The sequence below is a fragment of the Pongo abelii genome, chromosome 1, assembly GCF_028885655.2.
Source record: "Pongo abelii isolate AG06213 chromosome 1, NHGRI_mPonAbe1-v2.0_pri, whole genome shotgun sequence".
Classification (NCBI taxonomy): Eukaryota; Metazoa; Chordata; class Mammalia; order Primates; family Hominidae; genus Pongo; species Pongo abelii.
The window spans coordinates 171,102,305-171,128,408 of NC_071985.2; the positions used below are offsets into that span (position 1 = coordinate 171,102,305).

A 26,104-nucleotide genomic window follows, 5' to 3' on the forward strand; every position below is an offset into this window, starting at 1 on the left:
GGCTAATTTTTTCTATTTTTTAGTAGAGATGAGGTTTCACCATGTTAGTCAGGATGGTCTCGATCTCCTGACCTCGTGATCCACCCCCCTCGGCCTCCCAAAGTGTTGGGATTACAAGTGTGAGCCACTGCGCCTGGCCTAGCCTGCTTTATTTTACATACTAGCTTGTACTTTTTATTTTACATACTAGCCTGCTTGTTTTAAAAATAAAATCAGTCTTCTAAATTTTCAGAACAGCTATTCTTTGAAAGACTCTAGTAAATAGTACCACTATCTACCCAGTTGCTCAAGCCAAAAACCTAGGTTTATCTATGACTCTCTACTTCCCCTCAGCCGCCTCGTTTAATTAATCAAGTTTGACTCAACCTCCAAAACATCAAGAATCTGCTCACTTTTCATTGCTTCCAATATCAACACTTCATCCAAGCCACATTAGGGCCTCACTGGGGCTTTTGCCTTTTAGCATATTACTTTCCTACCAACCCATTCCCTACCTAGCAGCTGTGGGAGATGAGAATATGCCACTCTAAAAAGGAAGGATCGTTGAGCTGAAGGCAATTAGGAAGAAGCAGATGCAGGAAAACCCTCTGCTCTGCCTCTATTTGTCTAAAAGCAGGACATAGATATATAAAGACAACGGTATCTCCTTCCCTCTGAATCAGGGAGAACAAAGGGTAACCCCTGAAGACAACACGGAATGCTTATCCCCTGGAGATGGCACCAGGGGACTCTACATGAGCAAGCTATACCAACTAGCCTTTATCTGCCAGTTGTTTGCCTTCCCTCAAGTTGCCATCCCTAGAGACAAAGTCCTCTTCCTTTGTCTTGTCACTTCTCTAAACATTTACCATTTTTGTTAAAGATGCTATTTAAGCTAGAATTTAAATCTATCTCATTGAGAACTACTCATTCCCTGGGTGTTTGCCATGTATATAAGAAATACATATGTCATTAAACTTCTGTTTGTTTTGCTCTTGTTAATCTATCTTTTGTTACAAGGGTCCATTCCAACTAAGAACCTATGAGGGTTGAAGAAAAAAGTATTTTTCTTCCCCTAAATAGCCAAATGGATCCTTTATGTATCAGGTCACCTCACTCCCCTGTTTAAATCCTTCCAGTGGCTTCTACTGCATATAGAATAAAACCCAAACTTCTAACTCTGACTTACACAGCCTTTCTCTCCCTTTTGTCTCATATTTCACTGCTCTCCCAGCTCCTAATATGCTTCCAGCCATATTCCTCAAACACGCCCCAGCTCATTCTCACCTGAGAGCTATTTCTGTCCTCTCAGCAGGGAAGGCTCCTCCCTCTTATTTTTGAATGTCTGGCTTTTTCTTTTAATTTTTATCTTATTTAAATTTTACCTTGCCCAAGTGTAACCAAGTACTCCCATTTTTCTAAGAGATAATTATTTTTTTCTCTGTTCTTTCCTCATTCCCCCGGTTCCCCACTTCCTACTCAGCCCTTTAGAAATACAAACATAGGGTCATGCCTATAATCCCAGCACTTTTGGGAGGCCCAGACGGGCGGATCATCTGAGGTCAGGAGTTCGAGACCAGCCTGGCCAACATGGTGAAACCCCGTCTCTACTAAAAATACAAAAATTAGCCGGGCGTGATAGTGTGCGCCTGTAATCCCAGCTGCTCGGGAGGCTGAGGCAGAAGAATCGCTTGGACCCGAGAGGCTGAGGTTGCAGCGAGCCGAGATCACACCACTGCACTCCGCCTGGGTGACAGGGTGAGACTCCATTTCAAAAAAAAAAAAAGAAAGAAAGAAATGCCAGTATAGCCTTTTATCTCCCCTTCACCAGATGCTCCCTAGAGAGCAAGTTCATCTAACTATGTGCTTGGGAGAGATCCAGAAAGGAACCCTCACTCACCAGGAGGTTGCCTGGATCGATAACAGCTGATTTCATAGGGGCCCCCACCCCCCAACCAGGAGACTGCCTCGAGAGATATGAAACTCTCTCCCACCTGGGGAGTTTTCGGCCTAGTCCTGCACAAGAAGGCACCAGCAGTCACCAGCTCGACTGCCCAGTAGATAAGGCACTGGAGCTAGCACATGGACCTCCCCCTTGCTCATTTCCTCCTCTGCCTTTTAAAAGTGCCAGCTTTCTGCTCCAAAAGCGAAGCAGTTACCCTTAAAGCAGGAAGCCTGTACTCCTTCCCCAAAGCTAGCTTTGGAATATATCACCTTCTTTATACCAGACCCCCTTCTTGATAACCTGTGTTTCGGCTACACAAGTAGCCTTCTCTGTAACTCAGCAAAGTGGTCACATTCCCCACTTTAATTATCTCCAAGGCACTGCCCACTATATGATAATTCTTTTGGTTTATTTATTTCTTAATTTGTATCTTTGTGTCTTCAATCATGAAGAGAGAAAGATAATAACAAATTGGTAGGAAGCCTTATCTGTTTTATTCACACCTAGATCTCTAATGCCTAAAAGAGTGCTTAAGAAATAATATGCACTCATTGAACACTTGTTTTTTTTTCCTCCAAACAGATTTATTGAATATAGCAAAATTCTATATACAAAGTGACCTGGACCGACTGCTTCAAAACATGATCCTTTCTTACTAATATTTTGATAGGTCAGTCCATAGTGTTAAAAAGCAATTTACTCTTAAGTAAATAGAAAAGTGCCCATTGCACATTAAATGAATGGCCTAACTACTGGAACTTTAGTAGTTCTACAAGATAATTAACATAGGTAGGATGGAGTTCCTATGACAGGCTGCTGAAGAACAGATACAAGCCATCAAGAGGCCATTTTGTGTACTGCCACTGTGAAGCCATCATGCTTCTGGATCATAATGTTCCCATTATCTGATGCTGGACATACTATAGGAATATCAGTGGGGTCAGAGGTTAGCTTAGCTGCTTGTTGGGCTAGAACAGATATCACTCCAGCATGCTCATCTGACAGGGTCCCATGGCAACCCAGATTAAGTGAATCTGTGCACGGGATTTCAACAATGGAGGGATTCTTCATTGTATCTTCTAAGTGCTGCTCCAAGGTCGCCTCCATCCCACCCACCGTCCACCCTGGCCCAGAACCTTGAACACATGTTGAAAGAATAAAAATAATGTGTATTGCACAATCACATTTTTATTAAAAGGGACACTATATATAGCTATTTATGATTACTGTAGAAACAAAGGAAAAAGTATGAAAAGATACTGAATAGTGAATGTTAACTTCCTTAGGGAGGTAGTGAAAGAAAAATTCAGACTTCTTTGAATAACCCTGCACTATTTAATTAGTGACAATAAGTATGTATTTCTTTTCAGAGTTAAGAAAAATTCAATAAATATAAAATGAGAAGAGAATGAATATCCCCTCAGCTGGGGAGACAAACTGATTACACAATTCTATATCTATCTACTCCAGAAGCTGACCAATATTACAGCAATCTTGTTATGCTAGTAATTTCTCCATTCACAGATGAAAGTAATTATTTAAAGACACCTTGATCATAGGTATTAAAGTATTTCAAAACCATAAAGAAAGGGGTACAATTCAGTCATAAACAAAGAGAATTTTCTTGTAAATTCTGAAATGCCCAATTAGGACAAAATTATATATTTAGAAGAGACCTTGAGCAACTTTGAGGAAGGTAACACTTATATGGTTAGGTTCTAATACATTTACTAAAAAAATTACTTTATAATCAATACCTCAATACTTTTTATTTTGGTCAGGGAAATTTTCCATGAGTTTGGAATACCAAATACTGAATATCAAAAATGTCAGATTTGGGGAAAATGCTCATGACAAATCCATCTAATATACTAAGAGCTAATTAGAAACAACCTTACCTCAATAGAAGATGGAGAACTTGATGGCACTGGAAAGGGAGTAACGGCCATCTGATTGACTGCATCCTCATTTCTGTGAAATGTTAAAATAGGCAGAATCAGTACACAGTAAATGCTAAGTTCCTGGCTCAAATTATAAATACTTCCTCAGTTCTCAGTTGAAAATGCACACACAGCATCATAGAATTAAATATATATATATATAAATATATAGCTTCCATATATATAGCTTCCAAGCATGCAAAGTTACTATGCATAAAAAATATGTATTGCTCAAAGGATACTAAGATGCAATTATTAGTGACAAAGAGTGATGATGCTAGGAGTTACTCAAATCCCACTTAGTAAGTCAGGTGCTGCAGAGGATAAGTTTGGAAAGGCTTTGGCTCTTTCAGCACTGTGGAGTATAAATTTTTCAAATGGCCATGTGCAACCTTTAGGCCCCATTAATGTCTGGAGCGTTTTGTTCTTTGAACTGGAAAGGATCCCAGCCTCCTCACTTGGCTTCTAACTTTGTTTTGCCAAATGAAGGATGATGGGGTGTCTACAATAGGCCTGCAAGGTGGAGTGTGAGGAGGAGTGATTGATGGGGAGGGCAGAACTCCAGACAGACAATGCTTTGTGGGTAGGTGAATTCTCCTCCTCCTCATCCCAATGGAGTAGAGTAGATGGCAGCTGAAACCTCATCACCAGGGTGACAGGCATACAACTCCTATAATACTGGTTCTGATTATCTGGACCTATTTTCACCACATTACTAGCAAATGGTTGGCAGTGGTCTGTGGGAGATAATGACTATCCTTTATAGTCATTATACCCATTATGATGCACAACCAACATAATTATCTCAAGATTTATGTGAAGTTTGATTTTATGTTTCACAATATAAACCAAGGAAGCTCACAAAAAATGCTTCCTGCTGATATGTACAGTTCTTAGACTGTTCACAGATTTCTCTCCATATGACCCATGTATAGAGAAGAGCTATTGCCTGACTTGGGAGGGCATTCAAAATCCAACCCCATTTTATGCTTTATTTTTCATCAATTGGATTACAAGACCATTCCTCCCTTGGTGATTTAATCATGTCACTGCCTTTTCTTGAAATGCCTTTCTTTCTCTTTTTTCTTTCCCTTCCTCCCTTCCTCCCTCCCTCCCTCCCTTCCTTTCTTTCTTCTTTTTTTTTTTTTTTGAGATGGAGTCTCACTCTGTCGCCAAGGCTGGAGTGCAGTGGCACAATCTCGGCTCACTGCAGCCTCCACCTGCTGGGTTAAATCAATTCTCCTGCCTCAGCCTCCGGAGTAGCTGGGATTACAGGCATGCGCTACCACACCTGGCTAATTTTTGTATTCTTTATTTAATTTATACCCCACCCATCCTTCCCCTCCAATGTGAGTTCAGTTACCTCTAACTAGGTGAATTATTCCCTTCCCTTAAATTCAAAGACTATTCTATATATGGATGTCTTATCTTTTGAACTTAGGACTAGGATCTGCATACCCAACTCTTACTTTATATCTCCACTAGATGTCTTACAAGCATCTCAAATAAAATAGAGCTTTTTTATCCCACTCAGTCACCATATGGTTCCACAGCCAATTCTCTCCACCAGAGTAAATGTCAACAACATCTGTCCAGTTGTTCGACCCGGAACCAGGGGTCATTCTTGAAAATTATCTTCCTCAACTATACTTCCAACCACTAAGTCTCATGGATTTCACCTTCAAAACATATCTTGGATCTTTCCACTTCTTTCCATCCTATCCTATCTATAAGCCATCATCATTTCTCACCTGCATGTGAGAGCAACCCAGTTACATCTTCTCTCCAACCCATTCTCCACCCGGCAAAGTTACTATGATTCTAACACATAAAACTGATCATATTTCTAACCCCTTCTTACGGCTTCTTAATGCACTTAGGATCAAGCGCAAGTCGATAAGGAAGCTCTGAGGTCTCAGCCCCCATCTGTGGCCCCCTCTAGTGCTTCTTCCCCTTGCTCACTTACGCCTTGGTCCAGCTGCACAGACTTTCTTTCCATTTCTTAGCTGAGCTGAGATCTACCCGCCTCAGGGTCTTCTCTTACCCTACTCTCTTCTGCTCTGCTTGACAAATACTTTGGCTGATTTACTCCTATTTCTCCTTCACAGCTCATCATAAACTTCATTTCCTAAAACAAGCCTTCCAGGACCTTCTTAATATGCTCGTAGCACCCTAGACAATGATTGCTGTTATAGGTCTGCTTCTTTCATATTTTACCTAACTGATTTGTGTGAACATTTGCTCCAAATCTGAACTTCTCTCTGGATGGGAAGCATTCCAAGGGCAGGACTCATGTCCGTCCTACTCCCTATGACACTATCTAGGGGTAACACAGTGCCTGGCAAGTGTTTGTGCTTAACATAATTATTGAAAAAAAAAATGAATGAATGGTGGGGTGGGTTGGGGTGGGATGTAATCACAACTCTCTTCAATAAGGAGACAGAAAAGTAGGAGTCTCAGTTCCAGCCCTGCCACTAACTAACAGAGTGACTTTGGGGAAATCACTTCTCAGAGTCTCAGTTTCTAGATCCCTTAAGTAAGTAGCTTAACTATTAAGAATCCTAAATTGGTTAAATTTTTTGTGGAATGAAGCACAGTATAAATAAAGACATGAAGTCTAGGTGCCATTTCAAGCTCTGTGCTTCTTGGATTCTTAGACTATCTATCTAGGCATGAACCAAACCAAAGCAAACGGGAGAAAAACTACAACTATAAAGTGACATAGTGTATCAAGCGCATCTCTGTTTTTTCTGACTGCATTTCAGGTGCCTTGAGCAGACACTATTATGTTAAGAGATGGCTTGGCTATTGTTTTTCAGGGAGTACAATCCATTCCTCAGCAGTTTGCTCACATATAGAAAAAGTAATCCATCACTCGTGGGTAAAGAACAGTACTTTCCCATTGGTAATTCCCTTTCCCACTCAATTTCTCCCATTGAACAACACAATAAAGCTCAGCTTAGGGCCGAAAGCCAACAGGCCATGTCTGCTGTAGATCTGGAACTCACAGCGCAGAGTATACTTGGCAGTAATTAAATAGATGGCTTTTCATCTCTCTTTCAAAGGTTACCAGCATTAAAAATATGGCTGTACATGAATTCTTATTGAGAGATCATGATGAACTGAACCAAGTTAGCTCAAATTGGCCAAGTTATCCCTTCACAATTTAATGATTTTTTTCACAAATTAGTATGACTTCAGTGGCCTTTAAAGTCCATATTAAATTTTTTTAACCTTACATAATAGAAAACTGACAATTACTCTCACTGAAAAGAAAGCTGCTATAAGAAATTACAGTTCATAATCCTTTACAATCTACTTAATAGTTAGTGGTCACATCCCTCAGCATTAAGCCATGGAGAGCTGACATAGCTGCCATTTTAAAGAGAAAAGTAGGAAGAGGGCAACCAAATGAGAGAAGGCATTTACACTTCAGACAAGCAGTAGGGCCTGAATGACATCTGGAGAACCTTTGAGCCCTCATATCCTATGATTCTCATAAGTAATGACATCTGTTTGCTTTAAAATTAATTTTTTTTTTTTGTTTTTTTGAGACAGAGTCTCTCTCTCTTGCCCAGGCTGGAGTGCAGTGGCGTGATCTCGGCTCACTGCAAGCCACCACCTCCCAGGTTTAAGCGACTCTCGTGCCTCAGCCACTCGAGTAACTGGGACTATAGGCGTGTGCCAACATGTGCAGCTAATTTTGGTATTTTTAGTAGAGATGGAGTATCACCATGTTGGCTATACTGGTCTTGAGCTCCTGGCCTCAAGTGATCTGCCCACCTTGGCCTCCCAAAGTGCTGGGATTACAGGTGTGAGCCATGAAGCTGGGTGAAACTTTCCTTTCCATATAATTAGCCTAAGTTTCTTAGGCCCCAGTGCCTCAAAGAGAACACAGTCAGGAATTGTAATTGTTTGTGGGTGTTTTTATAATTATCTTTAAGAGCTGCTGGGAGAGAGATAATGGACTTCTCCCACAGATAAGGGTGAGACCCATTTTCCAGAGCACGGAGCACTGCATGTGTGTCCTCATTGCTGTACTTGCCATGCTCTGTTAAAATTACTTGTGCTGGTTTTTCTCCCACTCTGAGCACAAGGATGAGATCTTATTACTTTGTATCTCCAGCTTGTAGTGTGGTACCTGGCAGGGAGTAGATGTACTGTGATGTAAATGTCTGTTGAACAAAAGTGATCTTAATAAGGCAGGAAAAAGAAACCAGAATTACTGAAACCACCCCGTGCTTTCTGAGCTGTTTCCATGAGTTAGTGAGGCCGTGCTGCCTGTAGTCAGCCAGCTATCAGTATTTACCACATGTAAGGGCCATTTCTTGGGGTGTCCACCCAGCTCACAGTGATTCCTTGGATGGGCCATAATGTCTGCACTAGGTACTAATAGCCCTGCCCTCAACCAGATTGGATAAAGGGGGCAGATGCCTGCCTCAGTTTGGGGCAATCAAATTCTCTCTCCCAGAGGCTTAACATTTAGAAGAGACATATAAGGATCAGGAGTGCAATGTGAAGACTACCAATGGAAATGCTCAAGGATAAACAGGGGTGCAGAATTCCCTTCTGCTGACATCTCTAGAGCTGCCCCGGTTCCATCTCTGGAGCCTTATTGTATGGATCTTTTTTAAGAGTCCATGAGGCATCTGGACTCTTACAATACATTCTCCTTTTTGTTTAAGCTGGCTGGTTGTTACTTTGATTGGTTGAAACTCAACTATATAGCTTTGATTTTATTTTGAATGTATACATTTCTTTATTTAACAAATATTTATACTATGTACACAAAAATGGATAAAGGACGATTCTTGCCTTTGATGATATTAGCAATTAGTGAGGAATGCAGCTAACTAAACAAACAACTACAATTGTGGCATTAATACCTGATATGGTTTGGCTGTGTCCCCACCCAAAATCTCATCTTGAATTGTAATCCCCATAATCTCCACGTGTCAAAGGAAAGACCAGGTGGAGGTAATTGAATCATCGGGGCAGTTTCCCCCATGCTGTTCTTGTGATAGTGAGTGAGCTCTCAGGAGAGCTGATGGTTTTATAAGTGTGTGGTAGTTCCTCCTGCATTCATTCTCCTTCCTGCTGCCTTGTGAAGAAGGTGCTTTGCTTCCCCTTGTGCCGTGATTATAAGTTTCTTGAGGCCTCCCCAGCCACGCTGAACTGTAAGTCAGTTAAATCTCTTTCCTTTATAAATTACCCAGTCTCAGTATTTTCATAGCAGTGTGAGAACAGACTAATACACTACTCAAGGGATCTCAATTTAGTTTTTCTCCAAAAGCATGCTAAGAATACCTCTAATTCAGCTTCTTGTTTGTAGAATATATGTATGTTTGTGGAAAACACACATTCTGGATCCTGATTTGAATTCTGTTTTGTTATAAAAATGAAACTCACATTGGTAAAAATCACATGACTTGTGTTAGACAAAATGCTAACAAGTCTCCCAAAATTCCTGCCCCCAGTTTACAGACAAATTTCACTTCCATAATTAAACTATATGATAAGTCACAGCTGACTATAAGATAAAGGGAGATGATCAGTTTGGACCTGACCTAATCATACAAGCCCTTCACATCTGGAGATTTCACTTAGAACCTCAGTATCCTAAATCCTTAAATTAGTAGGTTGACTGAAATGAATTCTAAACCGATTACATTCTTTGTGGAATGGCCTAGAGGTCACAGACAGGAAGCCAGAGATTGGAAGCACCATTGTCTGCTTCAGGATGGGGGGGCTTCCTGACAAGGACTGTGGGGGACCTCTAGGAGCTGAGAGCAGCCCCCACCTGAGAACCAGCAAGAAAATAGAGAATGAGCCTGGAAGCAACTTTTCCCCCAAAGCCTCCAGACAAGACCTCAGCCTGACTAACGCCTTCACTTCAGCTTGGTGATATCCTGGGCAGAGAACTGAGCCACGGCTTGTCATGCCAGCATTCTGACCTACACAACTGTGAGCCAATAAACAGGTATTGTTTTCTGCCATTCAATTTCAGTAATTTGTTACATAGCAAGAGAAAATTAATACATGACACAAATTTTGATTTGGAAAACATGGTCACCGGAAATATAACTAGAAACATAACATTTGACTGCTTACCAGGTACCACTGTTCAAAATCCTTTACATACATTAACTCATTTAACCTTCATAACAAGTCTATGTGGTAGTTAGAATTATTTTTTTCATTTTCTTTTGGTTTTACAGAAAGGTTAAGCAACCTGACCAAAGTCACACAGCTTATAAATCACAAAGCTGATAAACAGCAGAGCTGAGGTTCAAAAACAGCAATCTGGTTTCAAAACCTACTCTTAACTACTATACTACAGTGTTTCCCATTTTCATAGCCTATCCAGAGCCACAGATGTCTCCTTCTCTCATATACGCAAGTTAAGATCCCTAGGTGAGTCTAGGCTATTAAATTTTGGGCTATTACTTTTTAAATTATTTAATAAATTTCCTTGGGGTAAAAATACATGCAAGGTTCTAAGTCTGCTCATTGTATCAACTGCAGTCTCTTCACATTTCATATGTAGGTCCTGGGTGTTTTATCTATTAACATATTACCCATCCCTTATAGAGATATAATGACTATAAAATACTTTAAAATTTCATTTTGTGTGATGGGGCAGGTATAGTGGTGAATATTACAGTGGAGTGTAATTTCCTCAGTACTATTCTGGGATAGTTATTAGGGCTGTTCATAAATCCTCTAGCTTCAACTTTTCTTCCGCTTTAAAGGTGAACCAGTGCTTGATTAGCTACGTTTCCTTTTTCTGCATTGGTGATCATGGAAACAAATGCTGAGAAGGAGCCTCTGCTGCCTGGGTACGTGAATGACCATGGTGAACAGACGGTTCCTTACTGAGCCCTGATGGGTATGTAACATGAGAAAGAAATAAACCTTTGTTTATTTCTTTGTTGTCTTAAGCTATGAGTTTTGGGGCTGTTTGTTACTGAAGCATAACTGTGTCTACCCTGAGTCTAACATGCTCTATACAAATTTATTCTGTAATTTTTTAAAAAGCCACGTTTACACCTTATTCATAGTAACTAAAAACTGGAAACAACCCAAATGTTCACCTACAGGAGAATGATCATCAAATTTTTGTATATTCATAGAGTGAAGTATTACCCTGTGATTAAAGGAACAAACTTTTGATAAACACAACATGGATAAATCTCAAAAATGTTATGTTAATGAAAGAAACCACACACAAAAGAATAAATGCTGTTTGATTCTATTTACATTAAGTTTAAGAACAGTTGAAACTAATCTATAGTGACAGAAATCAGGAAGCAGGTGGCTCTTGGGGGAAGGAGAGATTGACTGTAAAGGGACACCAGCAATCTTTCGGAGGTGAATGAATAGTCTATATTTTTGTTTTGTGTGCAGGTTACACAGGTGTATGCAATTATCAAAACTCAACAGACTTAAGACATAAAATCTATTGCACTGAGTATAAATTATACCCCAATTAAAAAATAAATCCATGATAATGTGTAGTACAAGACAACTACGTTGGCTTGGAAATGAATATAAGCAAAGGCACAGACAGACCAAAGCAAAGGTATGGATTCTATCACTGATAAGATATAAATAAGATACAAAACAACTTAAAACCCTGGTTTCTCAACCTTTAAAACTGGGATAATGTCTAATATTAATAGAATTGTTATGAGATAATGTAAACGTCAAAGCACCAAAGCACACTAACAGAAGTAAATATTTAATGTTTTATGGCTTTGTGATGTTAAATCTCAAATGCTTAAACTTCCAGGTGCTACATCCTCGGTTACTATTAATTCATTCAGCCATCAACCAAAAAATTTAAAACATCACTGAGTCTAATGGTTTAATCTAAAGGCTTTATTCTTCTTTTTTCTTTTAATCCCATAGTTTCCATCCTAATTCATGTCCTTTTCATGTTGCCTGGTCTATGACAACAGTATCACTACTTGTTTTCTTGTTCTGCTTTCTCTGCATCTGAATCCATCCAAATTGCTCCTTCTCAACTGTGAAAACTACCCACTGGAACCAAGCCTGAAAATAACCCAACATCAATGAGTTCCCTCTATGGATGTTTGTTTTGCCTGATGTATAGTTTCTTATTTGCATGTCTTTGTAGTTGCTGGAGAACTTCTTACTTAACTGTATGACCTTTTATAGCATATGACATACAGGAGGTACTCAGTAAATCATGAATTTGCTGATGCCATTTGGACTCAGTTCTTTCCTATGTAAGTCTACCTAGCTAGTATTAAATATTAACTAACTCTTGCTGTACCCACTTCTCCAACAGCAATCACTTGCTCCTTTGAATTTCTAAACTGCTCATGTGGCTTGTCTCAGTAACTTCATTCTATTCTTCTAAGAGCATTTCACTGTATTTTTGGATGCACATATATGTCATATACAGCACTTTGTTGATATAACATTATATATTTATTCTTTATCCCTCAAAGGTGTAACCATAATTCAAACTGCAATAAGGGATTTCATTAACATGTTATTTGATAGCCCTTGACTAATTCCTTAGGATAAATATGGGATACTCTAATATAAACTTGAAAAGAACACTGTAAATTGTTGCCAAAAGAAAAATTAGTGGTCACGAGGAGAACATACTCATGCTTCAGGGAAACACAACAAGCCCATGATGACAACTTATGAATGATGAAAAATAAGACATCTAATGTAACAGGCAGTGTGTGTATGTTTGTATAATGCCATCACTTCATCAGGATATGAGATATTCCTAAGAAGCATTTCTACCTCTTCTAAAAGCAAGAAAGCATGTTTCATCTTAAAATTCATAGGGAATTTCAAGGGACCCCAAATAGCCAAAACAATCTTGAAAAAGAAAAATAAAGTTGAAGGTCTTACCTTTTCTTGATGTTCAAACCTACTGCAAAGCTACGGTAATCAAAACAGTGTGGTACTGGCATAAAGATAGACATATTAACCAATGGAATAGGACAGACAGCCAAGAAATAAACCCTGGTATATGTGTATGTATGTATGTATGTATGTATGTATGTATTTTGAGACAGGGTCTCGCTCTGTCACCCAGGCTGGAGTGCAGTGGCATGATCATAGCTCATTGTAGACTTGAAGCCTCAAACTCCCAGGCTCAAGAGAACCTCCCACCTCAGCCTTCTGAATAGCTGGGACTACAGGTACAGGCTACCATTTCTGGCTTTTCTTTTTAAAACACAGTCTCCCTCTGTTGCCCAGGCAGCAGTGTGGGTGACGTGATCATGGCTCACTGCAGCCTTGACCTTCCGGGTTAGAGCAATCCTCACACCTCAGATTCCCAAGTAGCTGGGACCACAGGTGTGTGCCACCACACTGGGCTAATTTTCTTTTTGAATTTTAGTAGAGATGAGGTCTTGCTATGTTGCCCAGTCTGGTCTTGAATTCCTGAGCTCAAGCAATCCTCCCACCTCAGCCTCCCAAAGTGCTGGGATGACAGGCGTGAGCCAACACACTCACCCTGTATATGATTAAGGGATTTTCAACTAGAACACCAAGACCATTCAATGGGAGAATGGATGATCTTTTCAACAAATGGTGCTGGAAAAACTGGATATCTACATGTAAAAGAATGAAGTCTTCTGGGTGAAGGTCACACTGATGGGGTGCATCTGTAATCCTAGCTACTCAAAAGGCTGAGGTGGGAGGATGGCTTGAGCCCAGGAGTTTGAGGCCAAATTGTGCTATGATCATGCCTGTGAAGAGCCACTACTCTCCAGCCTGAGCAACATAGAGAGATCCTCAACTCTAAGAGAGGGGAAAAAAAGAATGAAGTCATAGCCTTCCTTTACACCATATATGAAAATAAACTCAAAATGAATCAAGGGCTTAATATAAGAGCTAAAACTATAAAACTCTTAGATGAAAATATAGGGATAAAATGCTTTGTGACATTGGATTTGACAATAATTTCTTGAATACAACACCAAAAGCACAGGTAACAACAAAAATAGATAAATTGGACATCAAAATAAAAAACCTTGTGTATATCAAAGGGCACACTCAACAGAGTGAAAAGGCAACTTATGAAATAGGAGAAAATATTTGCAAATCATGTATCTGACAAGTGGTTAATATCTACAATATGTAAAGACTCCCACAACTCAACAACAGCAAAACAAACAATCTCATTAAAAAAATGGGCAAGGGACTTGAATAGACATTTCTATAAAGAAAACACACAAAAAGCCAATAAGCACATGAAAAGATGCTCAATATCACTAATCCATCAGGAAAGTGTAAATCATGCACATCAAAATCACAATGAGATACCACCTCACACTCATTAGGATGGATACTAACCAAAAAAAAGGAATGTTGGCAAGGTTATGAAAAATTAAAACCTGGGTACATTGTTGGTAGGGATGTAAAACAGTACAGCAACTGGAAAACAGTATGGAGGTTCCTCAGAAAATTAAAAATAGAATAACTGTATGACTCAGGAATTCCATTTGTGTGGTATATATCCAAAAGAATTGAAAGCAGGGTCTGGAAGAGATATCTGTATATCCATGTTCATAGCAGCATTATTTACAGTCACCAAAAGGTGGAAGCAACCCAAGTACCTATCAATGGATGCGTGGATAAACAAACATGGCACATACAAAAAATGGAACATTATTCAGCCTTAAAAAGAAATTCTAGCACATGCTGTGACATGAATGAACATTGAAAATACATGCTAAGTGAAATATACCAGTCACAGAAGGACAAATACTGCATGAGTCCACTTATGTGAGGTACCTACAGCAGTCAAATTCAGAGACAGACAGTAGAATGGTGGCTGCCAGGGGCTGATAGGAGGGAAGAATGGGGAGTTATTGTTTAATGTATACAGAGTTTCAGTTTGGGAAGATGAAATAATTCTGGAGATGGATGGTGATGATGGTTGCCCAACAGTGTGAACGTACTTCATGCCACTGAACTGTGCACTTAAAATGGTAAAGATGGTACCTTTTGTGTTATATGTTATACTCGGTTGCTTCCACCTTTTGGCTACAGCAAATAATGTTGCTATGAACACGGATATAGAAATATCTCTTCCGGACCCAGCTTTCAATTATTTTGGATATATACTCCACAAGTAGAATTGCTGGGTCCTATGGGGGAAATTGTGTTATGTTTATTTCATTGCAATTAAAATTACCTGAGCAAGAAAAAAAGTGAAAGTGTGATGAAAATACGTTTGAATTATTTAGAATGTCACTTAAAATCATGATTGTCTTCAGCGTGCTCTGGGCCTGCCTCTTGGAAACGTCCTTTCAGCAAATCCATAGGATCTCATTTTATGCCAACAAAATACAGTTTTATCAAAAGCAGAAGTTATGTGCCTGAATTCAGCCTGGATTGTTGAGCAGGCTGACTTTATTTATTGCAACTTGTTCTAAAATGATTACAACTACAATCTAGTGCCTGGTACATCATTTAGGTGCATGTACACACACACACACACACACAAATGTTGAATAAATGAACACATCAACACAACTAACCAGGCCTGGATATTGCTTTCTGATTATACTAAATCTAGTTGTCTGAGACATTTCAGGATAGTAAAAAGTAATCTCTATACTTCCTGTATTAATTGGAACATGACACTGAATTAACATTCAGTCAGGAAAGCCAGGAACCAGAAGTAATACACAAAACAAAGCAAATCATTCTATCTCAATGGGAGAATTCCTTTCCAAAAAGATTCCAGGAGATATTCCTAACTATACGAACAGAGTAAACAGTTCCAATTCACAATTAGAAGAAACTACCAAAATAGCTGAGTATGTCGAATCAGAAATAAAAGTCCAATGACAGTGGAATAATGAGTTCTATTTACTTGGCACTTCAAACAATGTCAATTACTAATGAGGGCTGCTGGGAGAAAGCAGTATCTAGACCCACATTTTACACAGGAGGCCTGAGGCATGTTCTAAATAATTGTTGCCAGTTGTGCCAAGGAAAAGGTGGCTCATAAAATATTTGGCAGTGCAGGCTGGCAGGAGAGTTGATGTGGGGAACTTAGGACTGGATGGAATGGATGACTTAGCCTAATAAGTTTATCAAAGAGAGTCTTTTTTTTTTTTTGAGACAGGGTCTCTCTCTGTCACCCAGGGTGGAATGCAGTGGCACTATCTCAGCTCTCTGCAACCTCCGCCTCCTGGGTTGAAGTGATTCTCTTGCCTCCGTCTCCTGAGCAGCTGGGATTACAGGCACATGTCACCATGCCCAGCTAATTTTTTGGCATTTTTAGTAGAGACAGGGTTTTGCCATGTTGGCCAAGCTGGTCTCAAACTCCTGGCCTCAAGTGATTAGCCCATCTTGGCCTCTCAAAGTGCTGGGATTACAGGCATGAGCCACTGCGCCCAGCCTTCCAAGAGAGTCTTTCTAAAAGATAGTACCGTAGATATTCTCAGCTATTTCCCTCTTATTCCTGGCTGGCAAATCCTAAACGTTCAGATACACAGACCTTAATATACAGCCCTCACCATAAGGCCATGTGCTGGGATCCTCACCCTCAGGAACAAACTGGGACAAATCCTGCCTGATTCCTCTTTGATAATCATGGTAATCTCATTTCAAGAGCCAGCAATGGTTTGGCAATGGTAATGAGTGATACAGGAGATCCTCCTGTATGTAATGGTAATGAGTGATACAGTAATGTATCCTCCTGTATGCGGTGGTAATGAGTGATACAGTAGAGACTTGTTCAGAAGCTTTATGCTCTGCTAAAGTCATCTGAAGGATGAAAAACTCGGAATTCTAAGGCTAAAAGCTTACAAGTGACAGGAAGATGCACAGAGGAAACCAAACGTCTCACTCTGGTTGCTCGTAATTTGTTCAGATAGCTCTATTTCTTATCTGTTCATTAAGATTCTTTGACAGTAAGCAATAAAAATAAATTTGGGCCAACTTAAGCAAAAGAGAATTTACTGGAGGGATACTGAGCTCTCACAAAATTGATAGGCTATAGGATCAGGCTTGGGACAGTTGGGAACTAAGAGACTTCCAGAGGACAAGGAAGTAGGAAACAGAATGATGTAGCAGGAGTGTCTGGCCAGGGCACTGTGGCTCTATGAATAAACACCATTCGTATCAAATCACTCACATTGCTTGCTTCCAATTCTATGCCTAAGGTATCATATTGCCAAAGTGTAAGACACATTGACCACCCGCTGGCCACACTTTGGCAGTGAGAGAAAGAATTGGCTCCTTCAGCTTCCACAGAGGGAGACAGGCATCTAGATGTATTGTTTCACTGTGTGTGTGTGTGTGTATGTGTGTGTTGGGAGGTGGGAAGTGGGGGTCTACCCAAGGAAACAGGAATTCCACTGGGCAAATAGTATAAATATTGACCAGCAAAAAAGAAAAAAAGCAAGCTCACATCATCCCTGATGACCATCCCAATTAGTTGTTTCTGAGTGCCAAAAGAGGTGAAACAAATATAGGCATAATTCCCATAAGCTAATATATGCAGGTATTATATTAAGGAATGGAAGTAGCAAAGAAAAAATTACCAATTCTGCCCACGAAAGAGTAAAACTGAATAGACCAATATCAACTTCTGAAATTGAATTGGTAACAAAAAAAAAACCTGCCAACCAAAAAAAGCCCTGGAACAGATGAATTCACAACTGAATTCTACCAGATGTACAAAGAAGAACTGATACCAATCTTACTGAAATTATTCCAAAAAAATCAAGGAGGAGGGGCACCTCCCTAACTCATTCTATGAAGTCAGCACCAGCCTAACACCAAAATCTGGCAGAGACACAACAAAAAAAGAAAACTTCAGGCCAGTATCCCTCATGAACATAAAAGCAAAAATCATCAACAAAATATTAGCAAACCGAATTCAGCAGCACATCAAAAAGCTAAACACCACAATCAAGTAGGCTTTATTCCTGAGACGCAAGGCTGGTTCAACATACACAAATCAGTAAATGTGATTCACCACATAAACAGAATCAAAAGCAAAAATCATATGATGATCATCTCAATAGATGCAGAAAAAGCTTTTGATAAAATCCAACATGGCTTCATAATAAAAACCCTCAACAGACTACGCATTGAAGGAACACCTCAAAATGATAAGAGCCATCTCTGAAAAACCTGCAGCCGACATCATGCTACCTTACAGAATTCAAAACAATTGACATACACAGCTATACTTACCCAATGATACTTTCCTAAAGAAGGACTGCTTCTCTCCTAGAAGCAAATGTCCAGGTATTTTGATTGGGTATCCAGTTGTGGAACCTTTGGGTTTCTATACATCCTATGACTTTGCTTATTTATCCTTTGAGTCTTAGCCTAAGCATCTTTCTCTGTGACATCTTCCCATGGGCCCCAAAGACTACATCAGATGCACTTCCTATATGTCCCTACAGCATCACAGTACTTATATCACTGGATAAGGTACTAGACTATTGTTTATTCTCTGTCTCCTCCTTTCAGACAGAAATTGTGTTGACTCCACAGCATTAACACAAGTAGGTGTTCTGTAAACACCTTTAAAAAAATGAATGTTTCATTATGAAAGTTAAACTCATACTTATGCATGCGTCCTTTTTTCCTGTTTATCAAAACTAGATCTAATGAATCAAGAGCACAAGAAGGATTTTTGTTTTTTTTTTTGAGATGGAGTTTCACTCTTTTTGCCCAGGCTGGAGTGCAATGGCACGATCTCAGCTCACTGCAACCTCCACCTCCTGGATTCAAGTGATTCTCCCGCCTCAGCCTCCCAAGTATCTGGGATTACAGGCACCCACCACCATGCCCAGCTAATTTTTGTATTTTTAGTAGAAGACAGGGTTTCACCATGTTAGTTAGGCTGGTCTGGAGCTCCTGACCTCAGATGATCCGCCTGCCTGGGCCTCCCTAAGTGCTGGGATTATAGGTGTGAGCCACCATGCCCAGCCAAGAAGGATTTTTAAAATAGGCATCCAAGTTGCTTCTTCAGATGGTCATCTCCTTAAGATGACTCTGGCATTCATATTAATTTAAGCAATATCATCTTTCAGGGATATGGCCAGAGGATAATGAGCCACGCTATATTTTTAATTACAAAAGCAAGACATATGTTCAATCGATACAGGAAGGTGGAGCCCATGGTGAGTCCACTTTTACTCAGTGGGGCTTGACAGCTAGCACTAAATCTTTCCAAGGATTTCAGTTTCATCTCGTTTCCTTTAGCCCCAGGAGTTTTTACACAGTACACATTTTCCACATGTAATTAAGTAATGGAGAGTGAGTTGTTATACATGACATTCAATTTTTGATAGTGGGGGAAGGTACGACAAGAGCTGCAGGCAAGACCATTAATCTCCTTGGATCCCTGCACTGCCAAATACTGCAATTCATTTGTTGTGTTAATATAGCTCTCCTCCTGTATTTAAATTGGTGTGCTCACATGAAGAGGAGAATGCCAAACACGAAAACCCACAGAATTGAATGTAGAGTACATAGCAAGCACCCAGATTGTAATACACATCTGGATGATCCAGAGTTGAATAATTTAGTGTATCAGAGACCATATGTTTAGGGTACAATTTCCAGGATTGTCTAAAATCTAATGATGCGAAAAGCAAAAGGGAAAAAGTGATTACGTAAGTCATGTATAAATAGCTGCAACTTGCTGATTTGTGCTAATGACCCACAGACCCCTTGCCAATTATAGATAAATTAGTATATGAATAAATACAAGTGTTAAAAGAATATGACAAGGACCTGATTACAAAATGTACATTGCTATAAAGGCCTTAGTTAATTAAAATGTTGCCTGCAGCATATTTTAATAGCTTTCTGTGATTACTGCTAATCGTTCTCTAAAACCTGTGGCCAGTTCCCATTTTCATCTCAATTGTCAATAAATTTGAAAAACAGTTGGCAAGGTATAAAAGCCAAAATTTTGTGTATAATGGAAAAACACAGAGAATAATTTCAACTAAGGAAGGAAATTTTGCCAAATAGAAGTGCAAATTGTAAAGAAATACAATTTATAAAAACCAGTTTTCAAAGTAACATTATAACACAGTACAAGTTATGCAGAGTTTAAAAGAAAAGCAAAATCGCATCTGTGGTGCTGAGATGATTTAAGTGTTAACTTCTGGAAACTTGATAATGAATCGAATTTTAACTTCTTCAGGATTTGATTCTAAAATAGGCAAAATCAGGATTCTTATAATAAATAATTATTCAGAATCACTCCTATATGTTTTTTCTCCTTATAAAAGAAGATATAAAAAAATCTTAGCTAATTTGGGAAAGTACTGGGAAGAGGGACTGAGGTATGAGGAATTTTGTAAAATACTGAGTTACAGAAATATATATATTTTTAATCCATAAAATAACAACAACAACGAACTTACTATAATTGTTGATTTTGGACAATAAGTAGTCTAGAATTGCTTAGTAGGAGCGAAAAGGAAATTTATTCAATAAAGCTTTCTGAACACTCATTATATGCTACACACTGTAATTGAATGACCATGCAGGAAAGGTTCGTGCTACAGTCTGAATGTTTGTGTCCCCTCAAAATTCATTTGTTGAAACCTAATCACCAACATGAAGGTATTAATAGGCAGGGCCTTTTGGAAGGTGTTTACATCATGAGAGTGGGGCCCTCATGATGGGATTAGTGCCTTAGAAAGTAGGCCCAAGGGAGCCCCTCCTGTTACGTGAGGATACACCAAATAGATCTATGAAACAGGAAGTGGGCCCTCTCCAGACATCAAATCTGCTAGAGCCTTGATCTCGAACTTCCTAGCCTCCAAAACTGTGAGAAATAAATTTCTGGGCCTGGCGCAGTGGCTCATGTCTGTGATCCCAGCACTTTGGGAGGCCGAGGCGGGCAGATCATTGAGGCCAGGAGTTTGAGACCAGCCTGGTCAACATAGTGAAACCCTGTCTCTACTAAAAATAAAAAAAAAATTAGCCGGGCCTGGTGGTACACACCTGCAGTCCCAGCTACTCGGGGGACTGAGGCATGAGAATTGTTTGACCCTGGGATGCAGTGGCTGCAGTGTGCCAAGATCGCACCACTGCACTCCAGCCTGGGTGACAGAGCAAGACTCCATCTCAAAATAAATGAATGAACGAATGAATGAATGAGTAAATGAATTTCTGTTCTTTATAAGACACTTGGATATTTTGTTATAGCAGCCCAAATGGACTAAGAATTAGATTACAGATTTTAAACGTACATTGATACTTCTAAATTGCTTAAAATCACTTCCAGTAAATAAGCATTCAGCAGCATCCTTAATCTTGTGTATACCATTAATTTACTCAACAAATTCTTTTCTTGATTCTGTTCTGTTCAATGATCAAAATTGAAATAATCAGACTCTAAATTGATGGAGCTTTACTACTATGATTAAAATTCTATTCAGCCTTCTCTTCTGTCTTCTAAATAATTTCAAATTATTTAACCTTTCTTTATTGAAGGAAGGAGGAGGGTTTTATTTCCTAACTACACAATTGCATTAAATTATTTCCTTTGGACTCTATTCAATTTTCTTTTTGCTCTCTTTAAAATGGCACGGCCCATGTGGATAATAAAAGCCCCACAAATGCTGAAGAGGTAAGTACTGTTGATAACAGCTCTTGTGGTAGCAGCCATCACTATGTACTAAATACCATGTGCAGATGCTGATACTGTTAAGTGCTACATACATCTTCTCATGTACTAGCCACATAATTTTTTTTTTTTTTTGAGACAAGATCTTGCTGTCACCCAAGCTGAAGTGCAGTGGTGTGATCATGGCTCACTGCAGCCTCAACCTCCTGGGCTCATGTGATGCTCCTGCCTCAGCCTCCCGAGTAGCTGGGACTACAGGGCACATGCCACCAGGCCTGGCTAATTTTTTTTCTTTTGCACAGATTGGGTCTCACTATGTTGCCCAGGCCAGTCTCAAACTCCTGAACTCAAGCCATCCTACTACCTCGGCCTCCCAAAGTGGTGGGATTACAGGTGTGAGCCACCGCGCCTGGCCCCACACAACTTTATGCAAAGTTTTCAAGTCTAAACACACTACTTTTGTGGACTTCTCTTAAGGAACAACATCTTAATCTCTTGAGTGCTGACCTTTCTTCAAAGTCTACTCAAGTTTTTTTTTTAATCAACTAACTCTAATTTTATAACCCTTGCCAAAAGAAAGGACAAGAAAACCAAAAAGGAGACTGGTGTCTAACAGAGGATGTCAAATGAGAGTAAGGATAAACGGCTCATCTTAACATACAAAGACATAGGTGAAAGAGGAAGCTTCCACTCTCTGAAAATAGAGTGAAAAACTAGAAAGCCAGAAAGTGCCACTAGGTGGGAGAAAAGGATGCTAATATAGGATTTCCTTTTTTTTTTTTTTGAGACAGAGACTTGCTCTGTCAACCAGGTGGGAGTGCAGTGGCGTGATCTCGGCTCACTGCAACCTCTGCCTCCTGAGTTCAAGATGCAATTCTCCTGCCTCAGCCTCCTGAGTAGCTGAGATTACAGGTGTGTGCCACCACACCTGGCTAATTTTTGTATTTTTAGTAGAGACAGGGTTTCACCATGTTGCTTGGCCAGGCTGGTCTCACACTCCTGACCTTGTGATCTGCCTGCCTCAGCCTCCCAAAGCGAGCCATCATGCCCGGCCTTTTTTTTTTTTTTTTTTTTGAGACAGAGTCTCTCTCTGTCGTCCAGGCTGGAGTGCAATGGTGCGATCTCAGCTCACTGCAGCCTCTGCTTCCTGGGTTCAACCAATTCTCCTGCCTCAGCCTCCCAAGTAGCTGGGAGTAGAGTTGTGTGCCATCACACCTGGCTAATTTTTTGTATTTTTTAGTAGAGACAGGGTTTTGCCATGTTGGCCAGGCTGGTCTCAAACTCCTAACCTCAGGTGATCCTCAGGTGATCCTCCCAAAGTGCTGGGATTACAGACGTGAGCCACCGTGCCTGGCCCTAATGTAGGATTTCTTCAGGAGCAAAGTAGAAGTGGGAAGGGATATTTCAATCACATTAGTGCCCATGCTGGGAATAAAACTACTTCCTAATCCCAGTGGTCCCTGGGAACGGACAGATCTTACTGCTGGTAACTAACGAGAAAGGGAAGAATAATAATGATTGTCATAATCCTAAAATAGCAGCTAACATTCTTTCACCCCTTACTCTATGCTAGATGTTGTATTGAGCATTTTCAATTTCTGAAATATCACAATGAATGAGGGAGGTGCTTTATTATCCCATTTTATAGATGATAACTGAGTCCCAGAAGGAAAAAGAAGCAGAGCTACAGTGAACATAGAGGGTTAGGTACATGACCTAAAAATAATTCAGATTTACTTGTCATTTCAGTCCAATAAAGAGAATCAAACAACCTCATTTCTGTTGCTGATGTGGCAATGTTGGCTACAAACAGTAAGATCCCTAATTCTGATTTACTTGTACCATGAGGGCTCAATCAGCTTGCAGGGAGGTCTGAGTAAATGTGAAGCCCCAAACACACAATACAACTCTAGGCAGCAGTGCTGACATCTTCTCTACTCTGAGCTTCTCACTAGCACTCTTAAAAGCAAGCTCCTAAGAATGTCCTCAGTTCTGTTTTCCTGTTTATTCTTTAATGAAGACATTAATGATTCAGCAAATGTACCAAATAATAGTGACAGGAAGAGAAGTTAGCAGGTTTCATTATATTTATATACAGGATAAGTGGATCCAGAAAGGGAAGAATGTTTTATAACTGAAATATAAATACTAGCCTCAGCTACCAATTCTATCCTGTGAAACACAAGCAAATAAGAAAACCTCATAATCAAAATAATCAATACTTTTCTTGAAGTGACAGTTACAAAAGGAATATATGTTTTTAGAAGGAACAGTGATTTCGCTAGACAAATCAAAGGTGACATAGTCTTACACTAATAACATCTTCAGAAGAGGTCTTTGATTTTGCAAAACCAGATCTAGCAATCTTACCTGATGAAAACCAGCTTGACCTTTGATGGGGCAGTCTTAATAATGGCAGATGCATTTTGGTGACTTCTTCCATACAGAATCTGATTGTTTATCTGTTTGGGAAAAAACACAATGTACTAAATTATACATGTCTACAAGTATATATGTATATACTTGGAATTAAATGATAAATTCTACTGAATTTCTTTCTTTTTTTTTGAGACAGTCTCACTCTGTCGCCCAGGCTGGAGTGCAGTGGTGCAATCTTGGCTCACTGCAACCTCCGCCTTCTGGGTTCAAGTCATTCTCATGCCTGAGCCTCCTGAGTAGCTGGAATTACCAGCATGCGCCACCATGCCTGGCTAATTTTTTTGTATTTTTAGTAGAGAAGAGGTTTCATCATATTGGCTAGGTTGGGGTTGGTCTTAAACTCTTGGCCACAAGTGATCTGCCTGCCTCAACCTCCCAAAGTACTGGGACTACAGGCGTGAGCCACCGCACCCAGCCCTAAGTCTACTGGTGTTTTTTTTTTTTTTTTTTTTGAGGCAGAGTCTCGCTCAGTCACCCAGGATGGAGTGCAGTGGCACAATCTCTGCTCACTGCAACCTCTGCCTCCCAGGTTCAAGCAATTCTGCCTCAGCCTCCCGAGTAGCTGGGACAACAGGTGTGCGCCACCATGCCTGGCTAATTTTTGTATTTTTAGTAGAGAAGGGGTTTCACCATGTTGCCCAGGCTGGTTTAGGACTCCTGACTATGTGATCCACATGCCTTGGCCTCCCAAAGTAAGTCTAATGATTTTTAAGTGGGTATATTAGGACTCTCAAATGCTAAAAATCTTAATATTCTTTGTAGTAGAGATTCAAACAGTAATTCTAAACAGCAATCAAAAATCCTTAAATTCAGTTTTGACTACAGTTAATGAAGAACATATAGTCCTTTATCCTTTTGCTAAACTTCAAGAAAGCAGTAGTTAAGCCTGATACAAAAAGTTTACGACACATATTTCATTTCCTACAGCTTTCCCAGATTCCTTAAAAATGTTGGAAACAGACCAAATTGTGGTATTCACCGGAGTTCTGGAGAGACCATTAAACATGATTTTGTAAACATGTCAAGGTTATTACGTAACATAAATTTGTTACTCTAGAGAAGGTAAATATTATATCCCTGTTTTAAGTCAAATTTTAAACCAACTACACAGAAAGATTTTACCGAACGCCATCAATGAGCCTGCTCATATCCAAGACGTGGTAGAATTTTAAACTTGATTGGATCTACCAAAAGATGACCTAAACAACATTTAAATTCTAAATTTCTTTATTCCAGATTTTCCCACTGATAAACTATGATGATAGCTGGAAACTCTCTTATTTTATTTCACCGAATTGATAACAGCTCATACAGTTTTGACTTTTTCCTTCTATCTCTTTAAAAAGTAGTTAGTGATCTATAACTATACTATTCCTATTCAAGTGTGGCATTGACAATTTCTACTATTTAAGAGATAGTATAGTGTACCATATAAGGGATAGTAAAAGGAATTGTAATTAGCATCTAATTTGTTCTTACTGTCTCTCGAATTTTGCATTTTAAGGCACACCTGATGTTCCTTTCAAGACATCTAAAAATGTTATTTTTTTGTCAAAATAGTTATAATGTGAAAGCATGTGGAAGTGAACACTTTAAAATATGAAATGAAAATATAGTATTTTCAACTATCTAAAAAGTGGCCCTTCCATCACCTTTCCTAAGTGGTAAAGCTGGGATTCATATTCAAGGCTGATGGAAAGACCAATCTTGAGCTACCTCCTCACTCTGCCTCTTATTCTATCAGCTTTCGTTCTGCACCAAGATCGTGAATCTCACCGGGCACAGTGGCTCACACCTGTAATCCCAGCACTTTCGGAGGCCAAGGGAGGCAAATCACTTGAGGTCAGGAGTTCGAGACCAGCCTGGTCAACATGGTGAAACCCCGTCTCTACTAAAAATACAAAAATTCAGCTGGGTGCCTATAGTCAGCATTTTGGGAGGCCAAGGCAGATGGATCACTTGAGGCCAGGAGTTTAAGACGAGCCTGGTCAATGTGGCGAAACCCCATCTCTACTAAAAAATACAAAAGTTAGCTGGGCATGGTGGTACATGTCTATCGTCCCAGCTACTTGGGAGCTGAGATGGCGCCACTGCATTCCAGCATGGGTGACAGACTGAGACTCTGTCTCCAAACAAAAAACAAAAACAAAAACAAAAAACAAAAATTAGCTGGACGTGGTG

The 26,104-nt window shown here is 39.7% G+C and overlaps 2 protein-coding genes across 8 annotated transcripts in view; both read right to left on the reverse strand.

Annotated features, from left to right (window-relative positions):
* Positions 1–26,104, reverse strand: part of PATJ (PATJ crumbs cell polarity complex component) — a 436,090-nt gene that overhangs the window by 121,040 nt on the left and 288,946 nt on the right. For all 7 annotated transcript variants that reach the window (XM_054533770.2, XM_054533763.2, XM_054533772.2 and 4 more), the window contains 2 exons: positions 23,855–23,946; positions 3,823–3,895 (listed from right to left, as the gene is read on the reverse strand). In XM_054533770.2, coding sequence (XP_054389745.1) covers positions 3,823–3,895; positions 23,855–23,946 — 165 coding nt within the window. The remainder of the gene's footprint in view (positions 1–3,822; positions 3,896–23,854; positions 23,947–26,104) is intronic.
* LOC129050741 (ragulator complex protein LAMTOR5-like) lies at positions 98–3,222 on the reverse strand. Its single transcript, XM_054533797.2, has one exon. It carries the CDS (start codon positions 3,029–3,031, stop codon positions 2,762–2,764), a length of 270 nt encoding a protein of 89 aa, XP_054389772.1. The 5' UTR covers positions 3,032–3,222; the 3' UTR covers positions 98–2,761.

Coding starts and splice junctions, on each gene's coding strand:
- LOC129050741 (XM_054533797.2), bottom strand. CDS start 3,031: ATGGAGGCGACCTTGGAGCAGCACTTAGAAGATACAATGAAGAATCCC.